Source organism: Hoplias malabaricus, chromosome 7, assembly GCF_029633855.1.
Source record: "Hoplias malabaricus isolate fHopMal1 chromosome 7, fHopMal1.hap1, whole genome shotgun sequence".
NCBI classification, from domain to species: Eukaryota; Metazoa; Chordata; class Actinopteri; order Characiformes; family Erythrinidae; genus Hoplias; species Hoplias malabaricus.
In genome coordinates this window covers 18,309,786-18,331,793 of record NC_089806.1, presented here as the reverse complement: position 1 = coordinate 18,331,793, position 22,008 = coordinate 18,309,786, and the positions used below count along the sequence as shown (strand labels likewise).

Sequence of the window (22,008 nt, the reverse complement as noted above, 5' to 3'; positions counted from 1 at the left end):
AAGAGGAGACTAAACGGTAGGGTGTGGTTAAAAGAGAAAATGAAGTAGTCATGTGTGCTACTCGATAGATGGAAAACTTAACATTTTACATCAGCTGAACTCTAATGGAAGTGACCCATTAAACAAGGAACATCCCTGGATGTTCAAAGTAGGTCTAAAGGGGATCTGTCCGTCAAGGACATATTTTAAACGTCAATGGACGTCCAAAATCCATCTTAATAAGTTAGTTAACTGGTGACCAATCGATAACGTCAGTAGACGTCAAAAATGTGTTTTACACAAGTAATTTATTTCGGGACCAATTAATAACGTCAATGGACGTCCAAAATACGTCTAATAGTCGTCTTTTCAATGTCTGTGTTTGGACGTCTTTTCAACTTTCATTTTCAACCTTAAGAGAACGTTGATTAGACGGCAGTCATTACGTTATTTCAACGTTGAATCAACGGCTAAATGTTTACTGGGGAACTTGAAGCAGCTGCAGTCAGTAGCTTGACCGTATGGTCATATGTGCATGCCAAACAAAGGTCAAGGACCTCAGTGAAAGCACTGATTGATTGAGTGAGGAACTTTAAAATATACCTTTCCATCATCATACGGATTACTCTAGGCATAACTGATACTTAATTAACCCTTAATGTCTAAAATCCCAGCTTGTTGGATCCAAAGGCTTGAAAGTCAGTAACAATGCAAACTGGCTAATGTGTTTTTTTTCCTTATTTCACCCAGTAACATTGAGAAGAGAGCCAGAACTTAGTTATAACACTCAAGATAAAGCTGAGGTGATCTTAGTTTAACATTTGAAATTTGTAAGGAGTTAAATTCAAAGACCTACCTCTTCTCTCACTACTTCTGCACCCTACAGGCATAAGTGTCTTCCCCTTTTTTAGGTACATTGGGTATTATTGGGTTATATTTCTGAATAATGCTTATCTTGCTAGCTGCCCAGAACTTCTAAAATAAACTGATCAAAAACCTTTGATGACAGTGTAAAGAAAAAATGGAATTTACAATGGGATTATTATTAAATTAATGAAATTTGTGAAAGTTTGACATTAAATAAATGATGAGGGAGAAATTATCTGATGGTTTAAAATAAAACAACAATAATAAAATTATAATCAAAATTATCGTTCATTCATTTTCTGAAACCACTTCATCCTTAGACCCCTTAGACGGTGGGTCTAAGGCCTTCCCAGAATCACTAGGTGCAAGGCAGGGACGCACCCCTGATGGAGCACCAGTGCATCACAAGGCATCACCCACATACACATGCACAGAAAGTTCACACAGTTTCGACTCAGAAAAACAGGGCACCTGGAGGAAACCCACGCAGATACAGGGAGAGCACACAAACCCTCACAAGGCTGTGGGATTGAACCCACAGCCCCAGGGCCCTGGAGTTCTGAGGCAGGGACACCAAGCGACCTGTAGTGCGACCAGGCCATTACATTTGTATATTTATTGTAGCAAACAGCAGTTGCTTTTGTTCTCTGTGGTAAAATGCACAAACCTCATAGGTTGTGTTCGCAGTGCAGTTTTGAGGCTTTCTATGGTCTTATTGCGTTCCTCTTCTTCCTCCTTCTCCAGGGCCAGAAGAGTCTTCCTCTGTTAAAGAAAAGGGAATGTGTTATTGGACTGGGAGCACTGTATAACAAATGTGTTTAGCCTGTGCAATCAAATAGGATTAAAGAATGATGTTTAGTATTTTCAGCGCACACTACTACACACTAATGGATTCTAATAGATTACAGTATTTTCTGTTGCTTGATGTGAGAAGGAATACTACAAGCTAATCAAAAGGCCAGTGTAAGAGGCCATTGGAAAGATTATACACTATGCTAGGTTTTCCACTTCTATTGAGGGTTTGTGGTTTATGTGCAAGTGCAGTAGGGCAGGTTCGTCCAGGCCTAAGACCGGCCAGTTGGAGGTTTTCCCCCGGTTTAGATATCACTCTGGTATCACTTTACCATCTCTGGCCTTTTCCAAAAGCCCTGCTTTAGCTGCCAAGCCACACTGTACAGTGATACTATAACTCAAAACAAAGCCCCTGCTTTAGAGACCAATACATTATGACTGGCAAGGAACAAGATCCTTATCAGCTAATTCACTGCTGTTTTTTTCCCATCACTGTGGCCTCAAATCTCCATTTTAAATTTTCCCAAAGTGCAGACAGTCTCTGAGGAGATTTACTGTACTTCTGAATGGAGAGATAGCTTTCAATTAGGTAAAGTATTATGAGATAAAAACGGAAAGACAAAATTTAGAAAGAAGTTAGTAGATATTTTCAGGGCTTCAGTGACAGCACATCATTATTTCTTTTTATCTGACTACACTCTCATTATATACGTCTTTTTATTGTTTTGATTTTGATTACATTTGTGTCAGGATATGGAAGAGTGTGAAAACCACTGAAAATAATGTAGGTTTTAATTCTGATGTCATAAAAACTAAACACACTTACAGCCGCCATTGAGTTGAGCTGGTCGATGTAGTACTCCGGCCAGCTGGTAGCACCTTTATTCTCTTCTTGTTCCTACAGAAAAGCAGAAGAGTTGTCAGGGGCTTCATTGGAATAATATATAAAAAAAATAATATCAATGTAGAAAACTCCAAATCCCTGTTTGAGCCACACTTCATCAACAAGTGTATCTATGGGGAAAATGGTCTGTCAGCATGTCAAGAAAAGCACAAATCATAGGTTTATGACTAGAAGGACACAGGCATGGACAGTAACAGCACAAATCAGCTGGGTAGGAAAGTACTGGCTTGTGGAGGTTATTAGAAACGACATGGTGTAATTTAGAAAGAACAGTGGGAATAGGATTTTTTTTTAAAGAATCTGTAGTGAAAAATGACTCAGACCAGTGTTGAGATTAATACAGATGGCGAAGTGCGCTGGGGTGCTGCTAAGTACAGATGGAAGGTCTGGCAATGGTCTGTTCAAATGCTTCCAATTTTGCTTGATGGTTGAAAAATATTCTAGGCTTCTTCATGTTTCCCCAGCAAATGCATACCATTTTCTTTTCAATGATCATTTATCAACAAGATGTATTTGAAGAGAAAGGGTGAATTTCTGTGAAAAAAAGTCTTGAGCATGTTCCCATGCGAACACACATATGTTATCTTTCTCACACACACAAAAAGGCAGACTCAATACATCACATATTGGATATTTGCCGCAAAAACTGAGCAGTGCTAAAGTGGAGCAGGACCCAGATTTCAACAGTGCTTGGTATATAGCGTTGTGGGTTACACCCCAAAGCAGAATAAAGTTAGATTCCCAGCTTGGGCAGAAACAGCACAGATTTCTAAAACTACATTAGCCTGTAAAAGTTTGAGGATTAGTTGATTATTAGGATAAGCAACAACTCCTACCCTGGGGTCCCAGTTGCACTGCTTCACACCCCAGTCCTGGGGGGCTTTGTGCAGATTGTGTAAGCAGTGCATTACTATCATTATACAAGCTGTGTGGGCATAGTTGAATCAGCAAAGGATGCTAAATTCACTAATTAGGGATGAGGGATACATGATCACTTTTGGGCATAGATTGTTTGTGGTGTTCAGAAAAGCAGTCCACAAAACCCACTCCATAAAGAACTTAATCTGGACAAGCAAAAATCAGCATCTCATATCAAGTCTGCAGAGCCTAATAGCAGTGGAGGCCTTGGAACAAAGAAGAAAATAGCATGACACACTTCAGGACCAAAAAAATGAAACTGTACTGGGACTGGCAAACGAAGAAACACAGCTTCAAAAAAAAAGGAGAAAATTAAAAACCTTTGTCAAAGCACAGGGCTCCAGCTCTCTCTCTGTCACAGCTTTGTCAGGTTTTAATTGCGGCCACGGTCACCAAGTAAGCTGGAGGGGACAATCCTGCCTGGCAATGGTTATGAGGACACTGCAGGCATGACTCTGCCATTTCACACCCACCTCGTCGTGTCTCTGTGGGGCACTGCCAACCAGCCAGTGGGCATAACACTAAGGAAAATATGCTTGCAAGGCCCAGAGCATTCACAAGCCTTTTTTGCACCCGTCCACTCCACACATGCATTTGGAACTTAATGAAGGATGATTTAATGTGTCCTTTTAGCTGACAAGGTCACGGAAGTTCATTACTAGACTCTTCACTACTCATTTATCCTCATGAGGGCCTTGTTCCCAGACAAGACTGTTTATGTGTGCAAGAACTGAAGTTTAAATTAAGAGACCTAAAACAGATTGGAGGGCAGGGGGGTGGGGGTTGGGGGGTTGGTAGTGAAAGTTGGCTAGTGGTGCTTGGATTGATTGCTATTCACACTAAATCAGAGAAAAAACTATTGCAAAGCCATTGTGGACAAGAGAGCTTGGCAAATGGCCTTGTCCAGTGGCCATAAACCATAAACAAATGTGTATTTTCAGTCCAACTGGAATTTCAGTTTCAAAACATTAACCACAACTACAAAAGTGGAGGGAATTAGACAATGTTTGAGGTAAACACTAGTGAGGCACAGAACGAGCAAAAACATGGTCAAAATAACAACCTGAAACTTAATGGATTACAACAAACATCCACGCAGCACATGCTCATGTTTACTGATGTGTCTGTAACAATACACAAACCTCAAATCCTTCGCCTCACTGTTTGGTCGACCAGGCCTGGCAATCTGCTGAGACTCTCTTTCCTTATGTGAACCTGAGGCTGTTCAACCACTGTATTCCTTGGCCCACTGCCCAAGAAACTTAGGCTAAACAAGTGCATGCAGCCCTGACAGTTTAAGAGCCTGACCTTTAGCCTGTATTTCTGGAGAGAGCATAAAATGGCACAGAAGCCAAGGCTGCTGGTTTCATCATAACAAAACTGAGGGGTGAGTGACAACAATAGAAAGATATAGACATTGAAATATATATTGTAAACTAACCATACATGTGCCTGATATGAAGCAAATCAGATATTACCAACACAAAACCTGATATAACTTTAATTTCAGCCTGGAAATAAATAACATATTTAAAAAACAGACACATTTAATACCAAAGCACAACATTTTAAATTACGATGTTGGCTAGGGCTGGACAATACCGCCAAAACGTATATGACAATATATTTCTTACATATGGTTGGTACAATATCATTCGGATATCAATATGAAATTGCCAATATTAATATTTTAAAACTAAGTTTTAAACTGATGACAGTGCCCTGAAATGAATGTCAGTCTGTGACAGATGCTGTAAATAGTGTAAACTGAAAAATTGAAAATGTGTTTAAAATCATATTGTTATTGAAACATTTGATATCGCAATATTTATATTGATACTGAATTATTGTGCAGCCCTATTCAGTGTAAACCTTTACATTTAAGCAAAGCTGCTACACTGAGCATATAGTTTGAGCCTTATTTCTTCCAGTATAGTACATGTTTTAAATTTTGTCTAGTCATCAGAGGCTTTGGTAGGCCATGGTAGCTCAAGGCACACTTTCATTAAATCAATGTTCATTACACCCAAAACTAAAATTGAGTTCATTTAAAATCAACTATACGTTAACATTCCACATTTCAAACAATTTTTCTAATAATAAAATTTGAAATGCAATATGCAAAAATGTATTTTCACTTGTGGTTTCAGACTCTCTATATCCAACAATTCAAATCTGAGTTAAATCAGCTATTTTTTTGCTAGAACACACCTTTTGCATGAGCCCTACCCATACGTTTAATACCAGACAAATCACTTCATTGAGTATGTTTTAAAATCCTCCAGTTTCGACTCCTTAATATCCATATAATGGAACAAAATCAGGAGAAACAGAATAGTCTCCACAATGATTTGTTAAATCCTGCCTAGCCCGGGGCGGGACAGCTGATATCTTCAGATCTGGACTGGATCTAGAGGCTGCCTGCACACCTGACCGCAGTGGAACACAGAGGTTGAATTATCACTGCACAAAGTGTCCAGGACAAGGAGAGACGTCAGCACAATGAGCCAGGGCCCAGACTTAAAATAGCCTTTGTCCTTCAGATTCCATGACTTCACAGTTTACTCTATAATCTTTACTCTTCTTTCCACAAAAGAAAAAAAACTCACTTGTGGAACTTCTAAGCTCAAGACACGTTCTTCCAATGTATGTCAGCAGAAATGGCATTTATGGCTTTTGGCAGATGCTCTTATCTAAAGTTTCCTACAACTCTTATCAAGTTACAGTGGTAGGCATTTGTAGTGTTAGGAGTCCTGACCACAGATTCTTATTGAGAACAGAGAAGAGAAGGCAGTGGTGTTACCAACTATGCTATGGTAGCCACTACAAATGAATATCTTTCTAAGCAAAATAATGACTTCTTGACCAAACCACCACAAAGGTTTGAGTTTGTATTGTCTAGTTTGTGTTGCTTGTTGAAGTGACCTCATCACAATATCATTTATTCTGAAACCTTCTAAGACTGCAATCACAACAGTGTAATGTGTCCTGAGACCTCTGTGTAAACAAACTAGGGATGCATTAAATACCTTTTTTCCCCCCAATCGAGTACGTGTACAAGTATGTGTATTTTTGTACTTGCATATATCGATGCATTTGAATAGTGTATTTTTTAAAACCTTTATTGTTAATTTCTGGAACTGTCCATCTTTTATTTTGCATTTTCCTTTACATTACATTACACCACCAATAATTTGAATTTCCCTCTGGGATCAGTAAAGTATCTATCTGTCTGTCTATCTATCTATATTAGTAACACAAGATGCAACAAGCTTTTGGTATGCATTGGCAGTGTTGTGTATCTTTGGTAAGACAGCTTCCATTATACAATAACGGCTGGGAAGTTCTGTACTTGGGAGTTTATGTATTGGCAGTGTTCATTTAAGAGCAGCAGCCTGATCTATGGTGTCGGATCCAATTCAAAATTCACAAGCAGAAAAAATTATACAATAACGTAAAAAAAATATACAATTCCTCAAAATAATTTGAGGAAAAAAAACACATCAGGCAACTAACAGTGCTCTCACAAACGGGAAAAAATTTCCCGGGTTGAAAATCCAGTGAAAAATCCACCTTGTTCAAGGACAGTCAAAACTCGACATGCATTCTGACTGCTCTTAGGTCCTCTCTGCAGTCCGCTTTGCTTGGGTTGCCATCACTGACTGTGAAATTCCAATTCCAAATCACTGACATTGAGTTGTCTTGCTCATTAGCACAGCAACGTGCACTAGGCACAAAGTATCGGATGTTGGTATCAGAGCTTCGTTTGTGATTATGAGTAAGAGTAAATTAACACGGTATCATACAAATACCCGATACCAGTATCAGTACTCTGCACTTGGAGCTTGGTCTGTTTTAGAGATGCATAACAATTAGTGTACATACATATCTGACACGCCATTTCCAATTTATCAAGCACAGAAACTGAATGTTTGACACTGAAATTGTCTAAAAAGTTAAATAGTAAATGAATTGCATTCTGCTGAATAAACATCTGTTGAGAAAAAAGAGAGCATGTGTCCATGTACAGAGCAGCTGTATATTAAAACAGAAATCTCTAGAAACTGAATTAAATGGTTTTTGAGAAAGAAAAGCACTTGAAGACCAGCCCAAAAATGTCACAATTTTATCCTGACAAGTTGCACATGGATATAAACAGCTGTGCGATTCAGGCTCCGTCTGTTCCAAATGAGATGCAAGTGTGAGTCATTGCTCAAAAACAGCCTAAACATTGCCTCAGGATCTTATAGTCATCCCTACGAACCAGCACCTTCTTTAGTCAGTGAAGGTGATAGTAAACAGCACAGACAAGTCCAAACTGCCTGAGACACAAGGCGTTTCCCAGGTAAACTTCATCCCTAGCAGCTACTGTCTACACGAAAGCATTTCACTGCAGATGGCACAAAATGATATGTTCCATCAAGCATTCATGACTGCAGTGAGGTCATAATTTCCATCATGTGTTTAGCTGAGAGGCTGGAATGTGTGGTGTTTGAACAGAGCATGGGTTTCTCTACTCTGTAGTAGACATGAGTAAATGACTATCTATCTACATTAAAAAAAAACACTATATATATATAGTGGCAAACATTAACTTGACAGAAACCCATGTTTTTTTTATTTGTAAAACAAATGAGATCTGCTCCATTCTGGGATACTTGGGCTCTACACTTAAAAGTGTATCTTATGTTCTATTTTATTTCTTTGTAATATCATAGTGCTCATGACACATGCAGTGAGCAAATGGACACTTCAATGTTTACAATCTCAAGTGGAAAGACCAATAGTGTTGTGCCCTCATGCACTGTATTGGCTGCAGGTTTAAAGCCAACACAAACACTCAGAATATTCAAGTCCACGCCAGACCTGGCACAGGCCAGTCAGTCATTAGCCGCTGTGGAAACGCCACCAGTCCCTGCGGCTATCGGGGGGAACGGGTCCAAGCCTCTCCAAACACTCGTGCCTCTGAATGAACTGGGACAAAGAAGGCGGGAGCGACAGAAAGAGTGGTCTGATGGAAAGTGAAGGTTGTTAGGTTTTTCCTCTGTTGTTTTGTGAGCTTGGCAGCCCTGGCGTGGACCCCCACCCCTTTCAGAAACAAAAGCTGCACCTGCAAAGGGAGACCTTCCTGTTTGCCTTGGACCAGCCAGCATTTCCCTTGCTGCCCTCTCCTCCACCCTGCAGCCCTTCCAGTCTCGGGGCGCTGAGAAGTTGTGCCAAATTGGAGCTTTCTTGGGCCCAAGCCAGACACGCTGCTGAGTCGGCATTATTGCTTGTACACTGTTGCCAGGAGCCTATTCCTCTACTCCTCAAACACATGCATCCTTTACACTCTTTCACTGTTCCAGGCTTCTGAAGCAATCTCTTGGGGATTATGCTTGAAAAAGTAAAGGGCAAAATAGATTGGGCTGAAAATCTGCAATTGGAACGACCATACAAACACTCAAATTCATCCAGCAAACTGCTCACACAGAGAGACTGAGAGGGAGAGAGATCTTCAAAAAGCTCAGAAAGGAGGTCAGAAAGCAAAAAAACTTCTCCCTTTGAAAACACCAGAAGGCAAGAGAAGGCAAGAAGCTATGAGAAAGCGGGGTGCCCTATTTCATGTGTGATCCATGCATCCTTTTTAGTCTCACAGTCCCAGGACAGTAACTAATTAGGTCTGTAACTGGGACACACTGTGTGATAGGATAAAATAAACGTCATGGCCGGACACTCGTCTTCCTATTTTATAACTATACTTAAACTTTTACTTGTATTTATAATTTTGATGTGGGAACTCGTAAAATAAAAATCCAAACTTCCATGAAAATGTTTGAACTGGCAATATCCTAAACAGTGCAGCACAACTACAAGTCTTGACCTTTGCTACACTACACTCTGAGGCCTCTCAGTGACCTATTACAAAACGGATTTGAGCACTTGTAACTGTTTTCCTGAGAGAGTAGAACGGGGCGGAGGTGGAATAGGGTGAGGGGCAGTGTGGATGACGCATAATTTGTGACCAATCAAAGGAGCTTATTTTGGACGGCCAGTAACAAGAGAAACCCTCTGGAGACAGTTTAACACAAAATAACAAGTAAATCTGTGTCTGGGATTAAAAGACAAGCTCAGACACTAAGTTTACTCTTACTTTGGTAACATTAATACTAATGTAAACATATTACTTAGGGTGACCAGATCTGAGATGGTTAAAAAGAGGACACGTCTCTGTTGGGGGTGGGGGGGAGGACTACTGACGTGCAGACTGACCAATTAAATGTTTACAGAGAAAGTTATTGACCAATAACTGTAGCTCTACAGTCAGACCGTCCAATCCGAAGATTTTAGGCTACTTCACCACACCCCCTTCTCACTCAAGCGAACCAAACAGAGTAGGGGAGGGTGGGACTAGTTTGTGAACGAAACACTTCTCGAAATTCTATGTAAACTCTAAATTCTAAAAACTAAATCCCGGACGTTTGTGAAATTCCGCCCGGACATTTTTTTTAAGTCTAAAAAAGAGGACATCCTATATTACTACTTACATAAACCTATTTTTCGTTTTCTAAATTTGAACGTTCATAAGCAGCTGTGATACAGTTAAACACATATACAAGCTTCAGAACAAACATAGTTATTCATAGTGAAAATCTGTGGGATGAGAGGAAAATGTAACAGAGAGTAATGTTACTGGCCTCCAGTTATCAGACATCCTAAACTAGACTTTGATTGGTCACTGATTGTGCATCATCCACACTGCCCCGCCCCTTTTCTGCTCTTTCCATGAGACAACTGGTCACTCACAGAAGTGTAGCAGAGGTCAAGGGGTGCAGACTTTTTTCAGATTCAAGATTTTTATTTGTCACATATAATGTGTAACAGGTACAAATGTACAGTGAAATGAGAAGTGACTGTTCCTTAGACTATGCAAGCATTTAAGTTACAATTATAATTTACCATTAACTTATAAATACTACCAAGTATAAAACTAGTATTAAAAAAATTGAGTATATAAAATGGAATAAATATATATATTTGAACATATGAAATATATAAAATGAAATATGAAGCTGTGCTGTCATATTTAAGAGTCTGCCAGTTCAGAAATTTTCATGAAAATGCAGACGTTTATTTTAAAAGTTCTCATGTCAACACTAGTTCACACATCAGGAATACAAGTACAGATTTTATGCTACAAGTCTGCTTTAGGAGGATATACAGACCAAATCTGAATGTGTATAAACACAAAACCTGTACTTTTGGGAGGAAGTTAACAGAATTAGGCTCTTCAGAGTGGCACAAAAAAGAGCTATAGAAATTAAATCACAGGGAAGCATGGTGAGCATGAACTAGCCACCACCACTAACAATCTAGTTTGCTAAAAAAAAAGCTCGGTAACAATAACAAAAAGTGCTTGATATTTCATCACAATATAAGCATTATATAACCCCCGCCAAATGTAATCAAAATTTGATAGAATTGTTTAAAAAATTAAAGTAATATTATGTGGCAGCAACTGAGAGCATATAAAAAATATACGAGTCAGCATCCTGCTGAGAATGTGATTGCTTGTGAACAAATCGGTCCTCCCCCACAGACATGAGAACATGAGAAGAATGAGCAAGCTCTAATTCCTTTGTTCCTACACGGTTGCCCTTCACACCCACCGCATTCCTTCTAGATCACTGTCAGGTTTGAACCACCTGCTTGCACTTCTCAAGTGTGTGCCAGCAGAGTTCAGGGAGATGGGACTTTCTGGAGCAAAAACTAAGGCTTCTGAAAGGAAATTTGACACCAACTGCTTCTGAATCCTCATTGAGTGGCCTCTGTGAAGCATGAGCACACAGTTCTGCTACCTCTGTGGCATGGCAAAACTTGTCATCCCTAGTAAAAAGAAGGACAAACTCAATCCTACTCGTATGGTCCTCATATCGCTACTTGAGCACAGGGGGATTTTCCCCCAGACACTGATGCAGCTCAGCAGACAGAAGGCCTGCTTCAGCCGAGTGCTGAACCTGGTGTATATCTGATGTCTGGGATTGATTAGTTTTCCTCTCAGAGATCGGACGCGTGACTCAGGTACGCAGGGCGCCTGTCTCCAATTCATGTGTGTGATAAGGTGCAGAGAATTTGCCTCTTCAACATGTTTCTGGCACATGTGTTTGACTTTGGGCAACAGTTGACTACACCTACAAGACAAACATTTCAAAACCATACAGTAACCACAAAAATCACCCCAGTAAACATGAATGGCTGTTTCAGAAAAGAGGGCCCTTACACAAATACTGAGAGGTTTCTAATGTTGAATGAAGCGTACGGCGAGTGAAGGAGCAAGAGAAGGGTTTCTGATGAGCTCACAAGCGATAACTATGTGTGAAAAGTAGCAAACACTGTGCAAAATTTCCTGTTTACACCCACAGGAGCACTCCAAGTTATTTTTTAAAACAGACCCTTCCATAGCTGTAATCTGTTTCATCTCCAATTATCTCATTTATATTACACAAGGGCAAGCTAATGGAAAATTTAAGGGTTATAGGGATTTCTTTTCCCTCCCTGGCCATAAAACACACTGCATAATATCATCCATGACAACGAACAAAAATCTCCTCAGATATAGGCTTATAGGACCCGTGAGATGGAGCTCCACTTACATGGACCACTCAGTGAAAAGCAGGCACTTATAGCTAATGAAGCCCTCCATGTTTGATGTGAATGGGAAATTGGCTGAAAATTAGGAAATGGACAAAATAGAGGTTTAAGGACCAGTTCATTTATATAAGAGTTACAAACTTCACTGCTTTGATTTATCTTTGATTTATGATAATCTCAAGCACTGCTCTTGCTGCATAAAGACCTGTTGGAGAGCCACTTACAAATGATGAAAACTGGGTGGTGGAAGGGTTATATTAATCTCTCCCACACACACACACCAGCAATAACTTTTTAATGGACTTTTCTCACCTTTTTCTTGCTGCAGTAGATCTGCCATTTCTTTTCTGCAGGCAGCGCAAACATGGCTTCCCTGTGCTTCTCTGTGAGGTCCAGCTCATCCTGCAATGAGAGACAGAATGAGGGCTTAGGTCAGTTGATTCACATCATGTTTCGTTTGAAGCCTTGAAATTCCATATTTGTAAGCTTCAGGGAGACTTTATGGAAGAAAGGCAAGTTTTGAACACTGCAGTGATTAAATACAGTATGTGGTGGAAAACGACTGATTAATAATACTCTATTTTGGGAAAACAAACCTAATTGCTAATTTCAGTCTTATAAGTGTTAATATTTTGATTAAAAAAGGTTATGTCTTAATTAAAACTTAAGAAATCTGTGGGGTAGGATTAGAATTGTTACAAAAGAATGTACTTATTACAACAGTGATTTCAATATATAAAAAAAATGTTGGCTTTAAAATATATATAAATACATAAATTATAGAGGCATACCATAGTCATTACATTTTGGTTCCATACCCAATGGTGAAATGTAAAGTCAACATGAAATCATTCTGTGGAATGGCATTTTCTACAATCCCACACATGATTACAGCTTTATGACACAAAAACAAACAAGAGTGACAAAAGACATGACCTCCACTTTTAAGAGGAGGGAGGAAACTCCATTGTGTTCAAGTTATTTTTAAAGAAATTAACATACATTTAAATGGAAGAGGGAAAAAAAGGATGTTGATGTTTATGCTGCCATATGTTTCTGTATTTAAGTCAAAGCAGGCTGGCATGCTGACAATGCTGTTAAACAGTAACTAGAAAGTTAAGCTTGGCTTAGAATTAATTTTCCAACAACAGAATGTAAGGATGTAACTGTAGTAACTGTAATGCTGTATTATCAAAAACTGACCTTTCTGCACAAGCACATATTTAATATACAAAATAGGAAAAGTTTGGACGAATGGGACAAATCAAACTCATTCATGTACACGGTGGAGTGAATACACAAAAAACACACACACAAAAAAAAAAAAACTAAAAAAAACAAAAAAAAAAAAAAAACTGCAAGGCTTTGACAATGAAAGCCAAGTCATAAACTTCTCCACTAGCAATTTCCTTTCATTTGTCACTGGAAATAGTGCACCCATAACAAGCGCTGTGTTGTGGTTGGCCCTCGACAGTGGGTGTTGCTGAGCATATCGAGCTGAGAGAAAGCCCATGTGTCCTCAACCACAAATGCTCTGGGGCTTTTGTTTTCCAACTCAGGACGCAGGAGTCTCAGCTGGTGCGGCCCCATAGTCCCTGTAATCATTAAAATCCAACAGACACCAACATATACGCACATGCAAAAAATTCCTCTCATATCTCTGTGACTGCTGGAGTGAAACCATGCACTTATATGTGCAACTGCACCTCCTTTTCATTGTCACTCCCTGCAGAGATCTGGTGGGGGGGGGCAATATCACCCCAGTCTGGCCTCACACTCCATTCCTAGGTCCCCAAGAGGAGACTGCATGTCACTCCCATTCATACTATGCAATCCACTCAGCCTAAATGGAGCAGCTCTGATGAAGGATTCCACAACAGGCCGCATGCCACAACAAGTGGATGAATCCTGCCCAAAACATTTGGTTATTTAAAGGACACTACTATATTAATCAAGGAAACCACGGCTGTTTAATAAACTTTGGCGCTTAATATCTAGCATGAGCTGCATTCACAAAAGGGGGGTTCTTTTCAACTATGCAAAATGTTTCAGGATTCACCGAGCAGTTGACTTGCTAAATTATCAAGTGCATGCTTTGTAAACAAAGTTTTTTTTCTCTCCAACACTACATTGACTTAATGAGACATATATTCAAGACTGAGCTGATTTTAGATACATATATAAATAAAAAAGTTGGGAAATTGCTAAGTGAATCACGTAAACACACTAAACCTTAGTTTGTCTTTTATCCCTTTTGGTGAAATTTGCACAATAAACACTAACATTAAGCCACATGGCTAATTGTGGGCAGCTGTGGCCTAATGGTTAGAGGACTGGGTTTTTTTGTAAACAAGTTTTTCAGTCATTCTTCTGTCCCCTATATATGCCACAATATGGATTCATAAGATTTTTGTTTAAAAGGAACTATGCAGACCCTGTACAAATGCTACACAGCTGTGGAAGTGTCTGCATTGTTAGCATAAATTGATCTGTGTGTTTTGGGATGGAGGTGATGTTTACTATAGGCCCAACCTATGCTTTCAACATTCACATCATTCTTTTTGATTGTTCAGTCAGTCTACTAAACTCACGTAATAGTTTGAAGTATTGTTCAGAAGTTTCATTCCATCCTGTGTGTCCCATTTTTAGGAAGAGGAAATGAAGTGTCTTATACCCAGGTCAGAGAATAAAACTGGGGCATCGTAAGCACATGATCCTTCATCATGTCCTAGTAGTGGCAACTACAATGAGAGGTTGTCCATTTTAATTAAAACTCCATATACTCTTCTTTTAATATAACAGTTAACACCCTGCAATACTGAATCCTGGTGGAATGTTTTTTGCATATTTTCTTATATAGTCACACGCTTCAACATTTTTATCAGCCACTACAGAACAGTGTTAATGTCTTCCTGTCTGGTCACTTCTGGTGACAGTAATGTCCCTGATGAACAACAGAGCCAGAGGAGAAAGGAAGAACTGCTGTGTTTCCCTTCCTGCCCCAAGTCTCTTCCTCCGCTCCTCTTCCTGTAACCCTCCTCATTCCATTGGAAACAAGCTGCACACTCAGCAAGAGTCCAGTGTTCACACGGACACACTCATTCATTCATTCACACATATAACACATTAATAAAAGGTCCACAAATATACAGGCTCTGTACAAAGGATCCATAAGGTGATGCAAAGTAGATTCTTGATCTCAACATAATTTCAAATCCATAAATATAATAGAATAAATTACACAAGGCACAAGGCAGGAACACACCCTGGAGGGGGCGCCAGTCCTTCACAGGGCAACACACACACACCCCTACGGACAATTCTGAGTCGCCAATCCACCTACCAACGTGTGTTTTTGGACCGTGGGAGGAAACAGGAGCACCCGGAGGAAACCCACACGGACAGAGAGACCACCAAACACCAAACTCCTCACAGACAGTCACTCAGAGCGGGACTCGAATCCACAATCTCCAGGTCCCTGGAGCTTTGTGACTGCAACACTACCTGCTGCGGCACTGTGCCACCACATTATTTTAATAGTTTGAAGCATTTTAATCATGCTTTCTTTTTATTGCACTATTTTAATTGCTTTAAATTCCTTTTATGCCTTTTTTTTCCCTATTCTTGCTCTTAAGTTAACGGCTTTTCCCTGTTTCTTTGACTCTGTAAAGCACTTTTAATTGCTCGTGTATGAAAGGTGCTCTATAAATACAAAATACAAATAACGAGTAATCAAAAACCCTCCACTTTTTCGACTTGCCAAAATATGTAAAAACCATTGCACTTTTAGGAAACAGAGTTCACTGAATAACAACAATAATCCTTCACTCAGTTTTATTACATAATGAAATCGTGATGCTTACAAAAACACATCATTTAAATAAACTCAGAAGTACTGCTACTGAATGCTTGCATTAATGACAACGTGTCTCCTTGTTTAAAAATTGTCTAAGATAGGGGGATCCGCTGACCGTGATTTTCTATGACCTTTTTAAACTTTTTGGTCAAATTAGTCAATGATCAAAACTGAATAACTGATATAATTTCATTATATTATTGATTTGAAGCTGACATTAAAACATTGTGTGACCTTATGAGCGTATGAGGAAACTAGTGTCGCTTTCAAACCAGCATGTCACTACGCTTTCATGTCAAATACTTTCTGATAAAGCCAAAAAAAAAAAAAAAAAACACAAAAATAAACACCTCATTGTGTTGTAATATAAGTAGGCCATTTATTTTGTGCTTATGTGTAAACAACTTGTCACGTCTCTTCAAAACATGCCTCATCTAGCTTTACAAAACACGGCTGATAATAGGGGTAATTCTGTGGGCTGTGCACATCTGTTATCAAAGGGCTTTTGTAACATAATACATAACAAACTCACACCTCTGGGCAAAGTAAGGTAAAAGCTCAATGAAAGAGAAAAACCTACATAAGAGACCAGCTCTTTGTTCTTTTTAGGGACAAGCTGAGGTGGGAATGGGAAGCTGTTTGATTTGGCAACGTGAGTTTATACAGAGTGACATATGGGCAGCAGGTCCAGGTTTGCAATAGTGTTTGTGGCTTGTGTCTAAAAGAGCAGCCACAGACAAAAGCAGTATCTCAGCAAGCAGGAATGTGAGGGGAACCAGAGAACCAGCGATGAAAACGATAGCGGCTGCTCAGTCACAGTCCAGCATCGGGGGGGACGTCAGGTCTTAATACACATAGTATAGTAATAGTATTCATGTCATCTGGGTAAGTGTAAAACTAGTGATAATGGACAAATGTCTAACATTAAAAAGGGAGATAAAACAAAACCAATGTAAGTTGTACGTCCAATAAAGTCATATGTCAGTTCCCATACAGTTAATAAAAAGAGAAAGAATCCAAATGTTTGCGTTGTAATGGAAGCTACTATCAGCTGTGAGCCACAAAGTGATCTTACAGGCACAGTGCTAAGAGAATGGCCTGAGTGAGTACAACAGTATTTGGCAGAGTGTTCATCACTGGATCCTTGTATGGTTTCGCCTCCTCAGTCACGGTTTATGCATTCATCTCCAAGCTATATAAGGAAACAAATGTTTGAGTCACTGGCTTTTCACATTAAGCCGAGATGTTTAAGTCTCACATCTGTGCTCAGTCCTTTTACTTACACAAACCTCCAGCTTTAGATTCAGATAAAAGCACCCCCACCAACAATTTGCAGCTTCAGTGGAAAATCTCAGTTTTCATTACCCTTATATCAAGCAGCACCTTTATAAACATTACTTCTTCATTATCCTTTTATCATAAATATATAGCATGCAAAGGGTTTACAATGAGTTCTTTTCAGAACAGACTGTACTCTGTCAAAGGGTCTATGCAAAATCCTCATCTCCTTGTGATTCACTAATTTCATCAAGTCATTAGAAAAAGGGCAATCTTTTAAGCTTAACACGCAAACTAAATCAAATTAAGATGGAAGAACTGATCTGCAATGCTCCCTATGTTGATATCAGGTAAATCATCTTGGACATCACCCTGAAACACATTTTTTTTTATTCTTTGCAAAGGTCTCAGAATCACATTAAAGTTTTTTTTGTTTTGTTTCATTTTTTTTTTTAATGTTGCAGTGGCAACTGAAAGTTTGTGGACCCTTTACAATTGTCTATATTTCTGCAGAGAAAAACGACCTAAAACGTGATTTTTTAAAAGTCAGTACAAAAAAAAAAAATCTGAAAATCAGGTGGACTGTAGTATTTAAAGCACTAGAATCAATCAATGTCTGATTTTCACAATAAACGTTTGTGGAAAGAACAAGAGTCTTGACCTCAGAAAAAGAGTTGTTGACGCTCATGAGGTTATCAAACCATCTCTAAAAGGTTTTGACTCCACCAATTCACACTCAGTCTGACTGAGTACCAAAGAGGTAATTCAAGACCACTGTTACACTCCCCAGGAGAGGTCAATCAACAAAGATCACATCAAAAGCGTAAAAGTATAAAATAGCGTGCAAGGTCACAAAAGGAACCCAGGGTAACTTTTATGCAACTGAAAGCCTTTCAGATTGGCAAAAGTTTATATTAAAGTTCAAGTCTAAGTGCTTCATTCAACTTTAAACTGAGGTGCAACCAAAGAAAGGTGCACACTCATGGAAAACATCTTTATTTGACGTTTGGGGCCCATACTTCAAAGCATTAATCTGATCACAAGTTTTCCATGATAAAGAGCAAGTGTTGCACCTTTCTTCATGAAGTACAGGGCAGGAATGCAAGGACAAAGCCACTGCTCTCCAAAAGAGAGCATTGCTGCTTATCTGCAGTTTCCTAAAGATCAAGTAGACAAGCCAGAAAGCTATTGGAAAAATTGTTCTGTGGACAGAGGAGTCCAAAACATATATAATCCATGTTTGACTTCATTGCTTTCCATTAGTCGTGAATTTGGGACGCACTAGAAGAATGTGGTCACTCTCAGACCTCTAGGCCAATCACGACTATTAAATTTAAGCTGATGGTTAACTGTAGAATTAACTGCAAAATAAAAATTGCAAACAGTACTTAATTCAATTTTACCACAATTGAATGTTGTGGTAAAACTGAAAAACATTAAAATGATCTTTAATTTAGTGTTTGGGGTTGGGGGGGGTGGTGTTTAAAGTCAAATATGAATGAAATTAAATCAAATCACTGCTGTAGCCATTACAGAAATACAGAAAAAACTACAGAAAACAGAAACATAAACACTTCTCATATAAAACAAGTACATAGAACATTGCGGTATCAAACACAACACCTCTGTCTGTCAAATCTCCAGGAGGGCTGCACATAAATTTGCTTTGGTACATTTTTTAAACCATACTTAACAGCCCTAGGACCACAGAGGGAACTCAGCAAAGATCCCAACCACCAGTGGAATAAAAAAAAAATGCATTTTCTGATCTGATTTATCTACACAAATTCAAATAACTGAGATCTACTCACATTGTCATCAAGGAACTATGTAAAATGGTGCCAGATCTTCTGACTCACCTGCTATTCTGCTTCTGCAGTTCTGTTATAGTTAGATCAGTGTTACTCCCATTCTTTTTATTTACCCTCTGTATTAGTGTAAAGTGTACAAGTAGGGCTGGACGATATGGCCAAAATTAATATCATGATATACTTCTTAGTTTCTGTTAATATGATAGAATTCTGCTTTGATATGAACTATAAAACAACAAACATGACATGACTGACAAACATAAACCTCTTGGCTTTGTGTCAATATTAATATTTTTAAACTAACTTTAAAATTGAGTGCAATGAACTGACAGCAGTGCCCTATAATGACCAACAGTCAGTGACTGATGCTGTAAATAATGTATATTGAAATATTGAAAATGTGTTTAAAAATTATAACAGTTTATTATTGTGATAACCATTGATATTCAATTCTGGTCCAGCCCTTAAAAACACACAGGAATGTTAACCACACAAAATATGTAAATGACACCGGCAAAAACACACTCAGACATGTCCCACAGAAGCTAATTTCGTTTTTCAACAGTTGTGTTTTATTATTATGAACTGTGGAAAAATCCTTTCCACATAGTTAATGATTAAAAGACAGAGACCTGAGAGTATTATGGACTGCAAGCAGACACTCACCACAAGCTCAGAGAACATAGCGTCCAGCTCATCATAGCTGGGGATGGGCAGTGTGGGCTCCATAGTTTGCAGGACGAAGTCCTCCCGGAGTCGGTAGGTGATCTCCGGGTGGTCATTGCTCTGGAAGCAGCAGAAGATGAAGGACACGCTTCGTCCTCCACCACCACGTTTACGGGGTGCCATGGCTGCTCAGGAAGGGTCAGGGGTAAGGGTGAAGGATGGGGGGGGCTAGTGCTCCTCCCTCAGGTGTCTCAGCTACACTGTATTGCCTCTGTCACAGAACCCTGAGAAAAAGAATGAATGAAGAGTTTTATTCAGTAAAATTAGGGACCTCCTAGAGCCAGGCTGTGCTACATGTCCTCATCTCATTATTGATCATACACTCAAGAAGATTCATGAAGAAAAGAATATATTTCAGGAATATTATTTTATTAATTCAGCATTAATACAGGGTGAAATCAAATATTGTGACATAAGATATCATATAATAAAATGTTAACCAAAAAGAAATTGAACATAAATTACTTAAAAAAGAACCTGGGTAAACACTTAGCACGTACACACACACACACACACACACACACACACACACACACACACACACACACACACACACACACACACACACACACACACACACACACACACACACACACACACACACACACACACACACACACACACACACACACACACACACACACACACACACACACACACACACACAAAATCGCATCCTGTTTGACAGCATGCATTAACCCTGTTCCACTCATATTGATCTCCAAGACATTGCTGCTTTTTAAGAATGCACAGGAAGTGAATCCTAGACAGCCATTAGCTTGGACAGTCCCCAGAGGACTGCTGTAATGATTACAATCACCCCGGTCTATTCCCAACCCACTCTCAGGTCCCCATGAGCCTTCCAAAGCATACAGGGACAGCAAGTCCAGTTTGACTCTGGGTTATCCATAGTGTCCTATAGAAAAATGACAGAATTGTTGATAGCAGAAGAGGCACTAAGCTTAATTGAAATAATAAATAATTGAAAAAAAGATTGAATGTAGTTCCCGTTACAGAGACATACACCTAAGAAAATTCCATAATTTTCAGAGACTGAGATTAAAGCTGTAACCCAAGTGACCTTATTAATGAGCTCTTGCCAAAACCTCAAGATAGTTGTGGTCTACTGTGCTTCCCAGCACTTCTGTTTATACATTTGTCATCCAGTACAAGTGCATGCATTGCAGTTTCCCCATCTGTAGCATCATCAGCTATTCTAGCTTAGCAGGAGTTGTGGTATCAGCTGTCATTCTGGTATTAGGCCGTATATCATATTGTCTTTAAAATACACAAACAAAAATCACAACTTCAAACTAAAGTATACTGGTATAAAATCAAAAAGAGTTGTGATATGGATTTTGCCTTGTCATGAATACCATGGTGAGACTTCAAAGGGCAAATCAAAAATAGCCCTGCCCCCAAGAGAAACTAAATATGAGCATTGTTTTTTTTGGGGAAGGAATAACTAGAAGCAGCACTCAAGACCAGCACTGCACATCATGCCATGTTGGTACAGTTCTTGCAGTAAGTCAGATTTCACTTTTTTGTTGCGCTCTACTGGAGAATGCAGATATGGCGGTAACATTGTAATTCCCAAAGAAGTGGGGGTTGACAGAACAGGGTGGTTTCATAGCAAGGCCCATGATGTACATACATAGTAATTGTCATTTGTAATAATTCCACTATAAATGTGATTTGTGTCTTGTGTTATATATGTGTAACACAAAATAAAAATAAAATTAAAGTCATCTACAAAAACAAAAAAAAGGTGGGGGGCGGGGAGTATTGCGGAAGATGTTTGAAAACCACTGTGTTATCTAAACAAGAGGAGTGAACGCATTAGCTACAAGATCCAGGCTAGAGGAGCAAAAGTAGTAAGCACTGAATACGAAGCATCCTTTTTTACATAAGTACATTAAAATATGATTGAAAAGACTCGTTAAAGATGAATAAATCAACCTGAAAATAAATGAGAAAAAAATTACTTGATTCTATTAAAAAAAAAAAAAAAAAAAAAAAAAAAAAAAAAAAAAAAAACTTTCGGTTTAATACAATAACGTTTAGTGGCAATAAATCCATGCATAAATATATCCTCAATCCTGAGATCACTTTCCTGCCTCCGTACGCCAAACAGAAGGCAGCTGAACCAACAGTTCTCAAGTCCTCCAATACGATACTGCAGTTACAGGTGCTGGAATAGCATAAACACCTCTGTGGCGTATAAAAGCGGAAGAGACTGCGTGCAA

General features: G+C 39.1%; 1 protein-coding gene across 3 annotated transcripts in view; it reads right to left on the bottom strand.

Moving 5' to 3' along the window:
* Positions 1-22,008, bottom strand: part of daam1b (dishevelled associated activator of morphogenesis 1b) — an 84,530-nt gene that overhangs the window by 24,330 nt on the left and 38,192 nt on the right. For all 3 annotated transcript variants that reach the window (XM_066676028.1, XM_066676030.1, XM_066676029.1), the window contains exons 2-5: positions 19,703-19,986; positions 12,404-12,493; positions 2,465-2,536; positions 1,514-1,608 (exon numbers count right to left, since the gene is read on the bottom strand). In XM_066676028.1, the coding sequence (XP_066532125.1) occupies positions 1,514-1,608; positions 2,465-2,536; positions 12,404-12,493; positions 19,703-19,885 (440 nt within the window). In that variant the 5' untranslated portion in view covers positions 19,886-19,986. The remainder of the gene's footprint in view (positions 1-1,513; positions 1,609-2,464; positions 2,537-12,403; positions 12,494-19,702; positions 19,987-22,008) is intronic.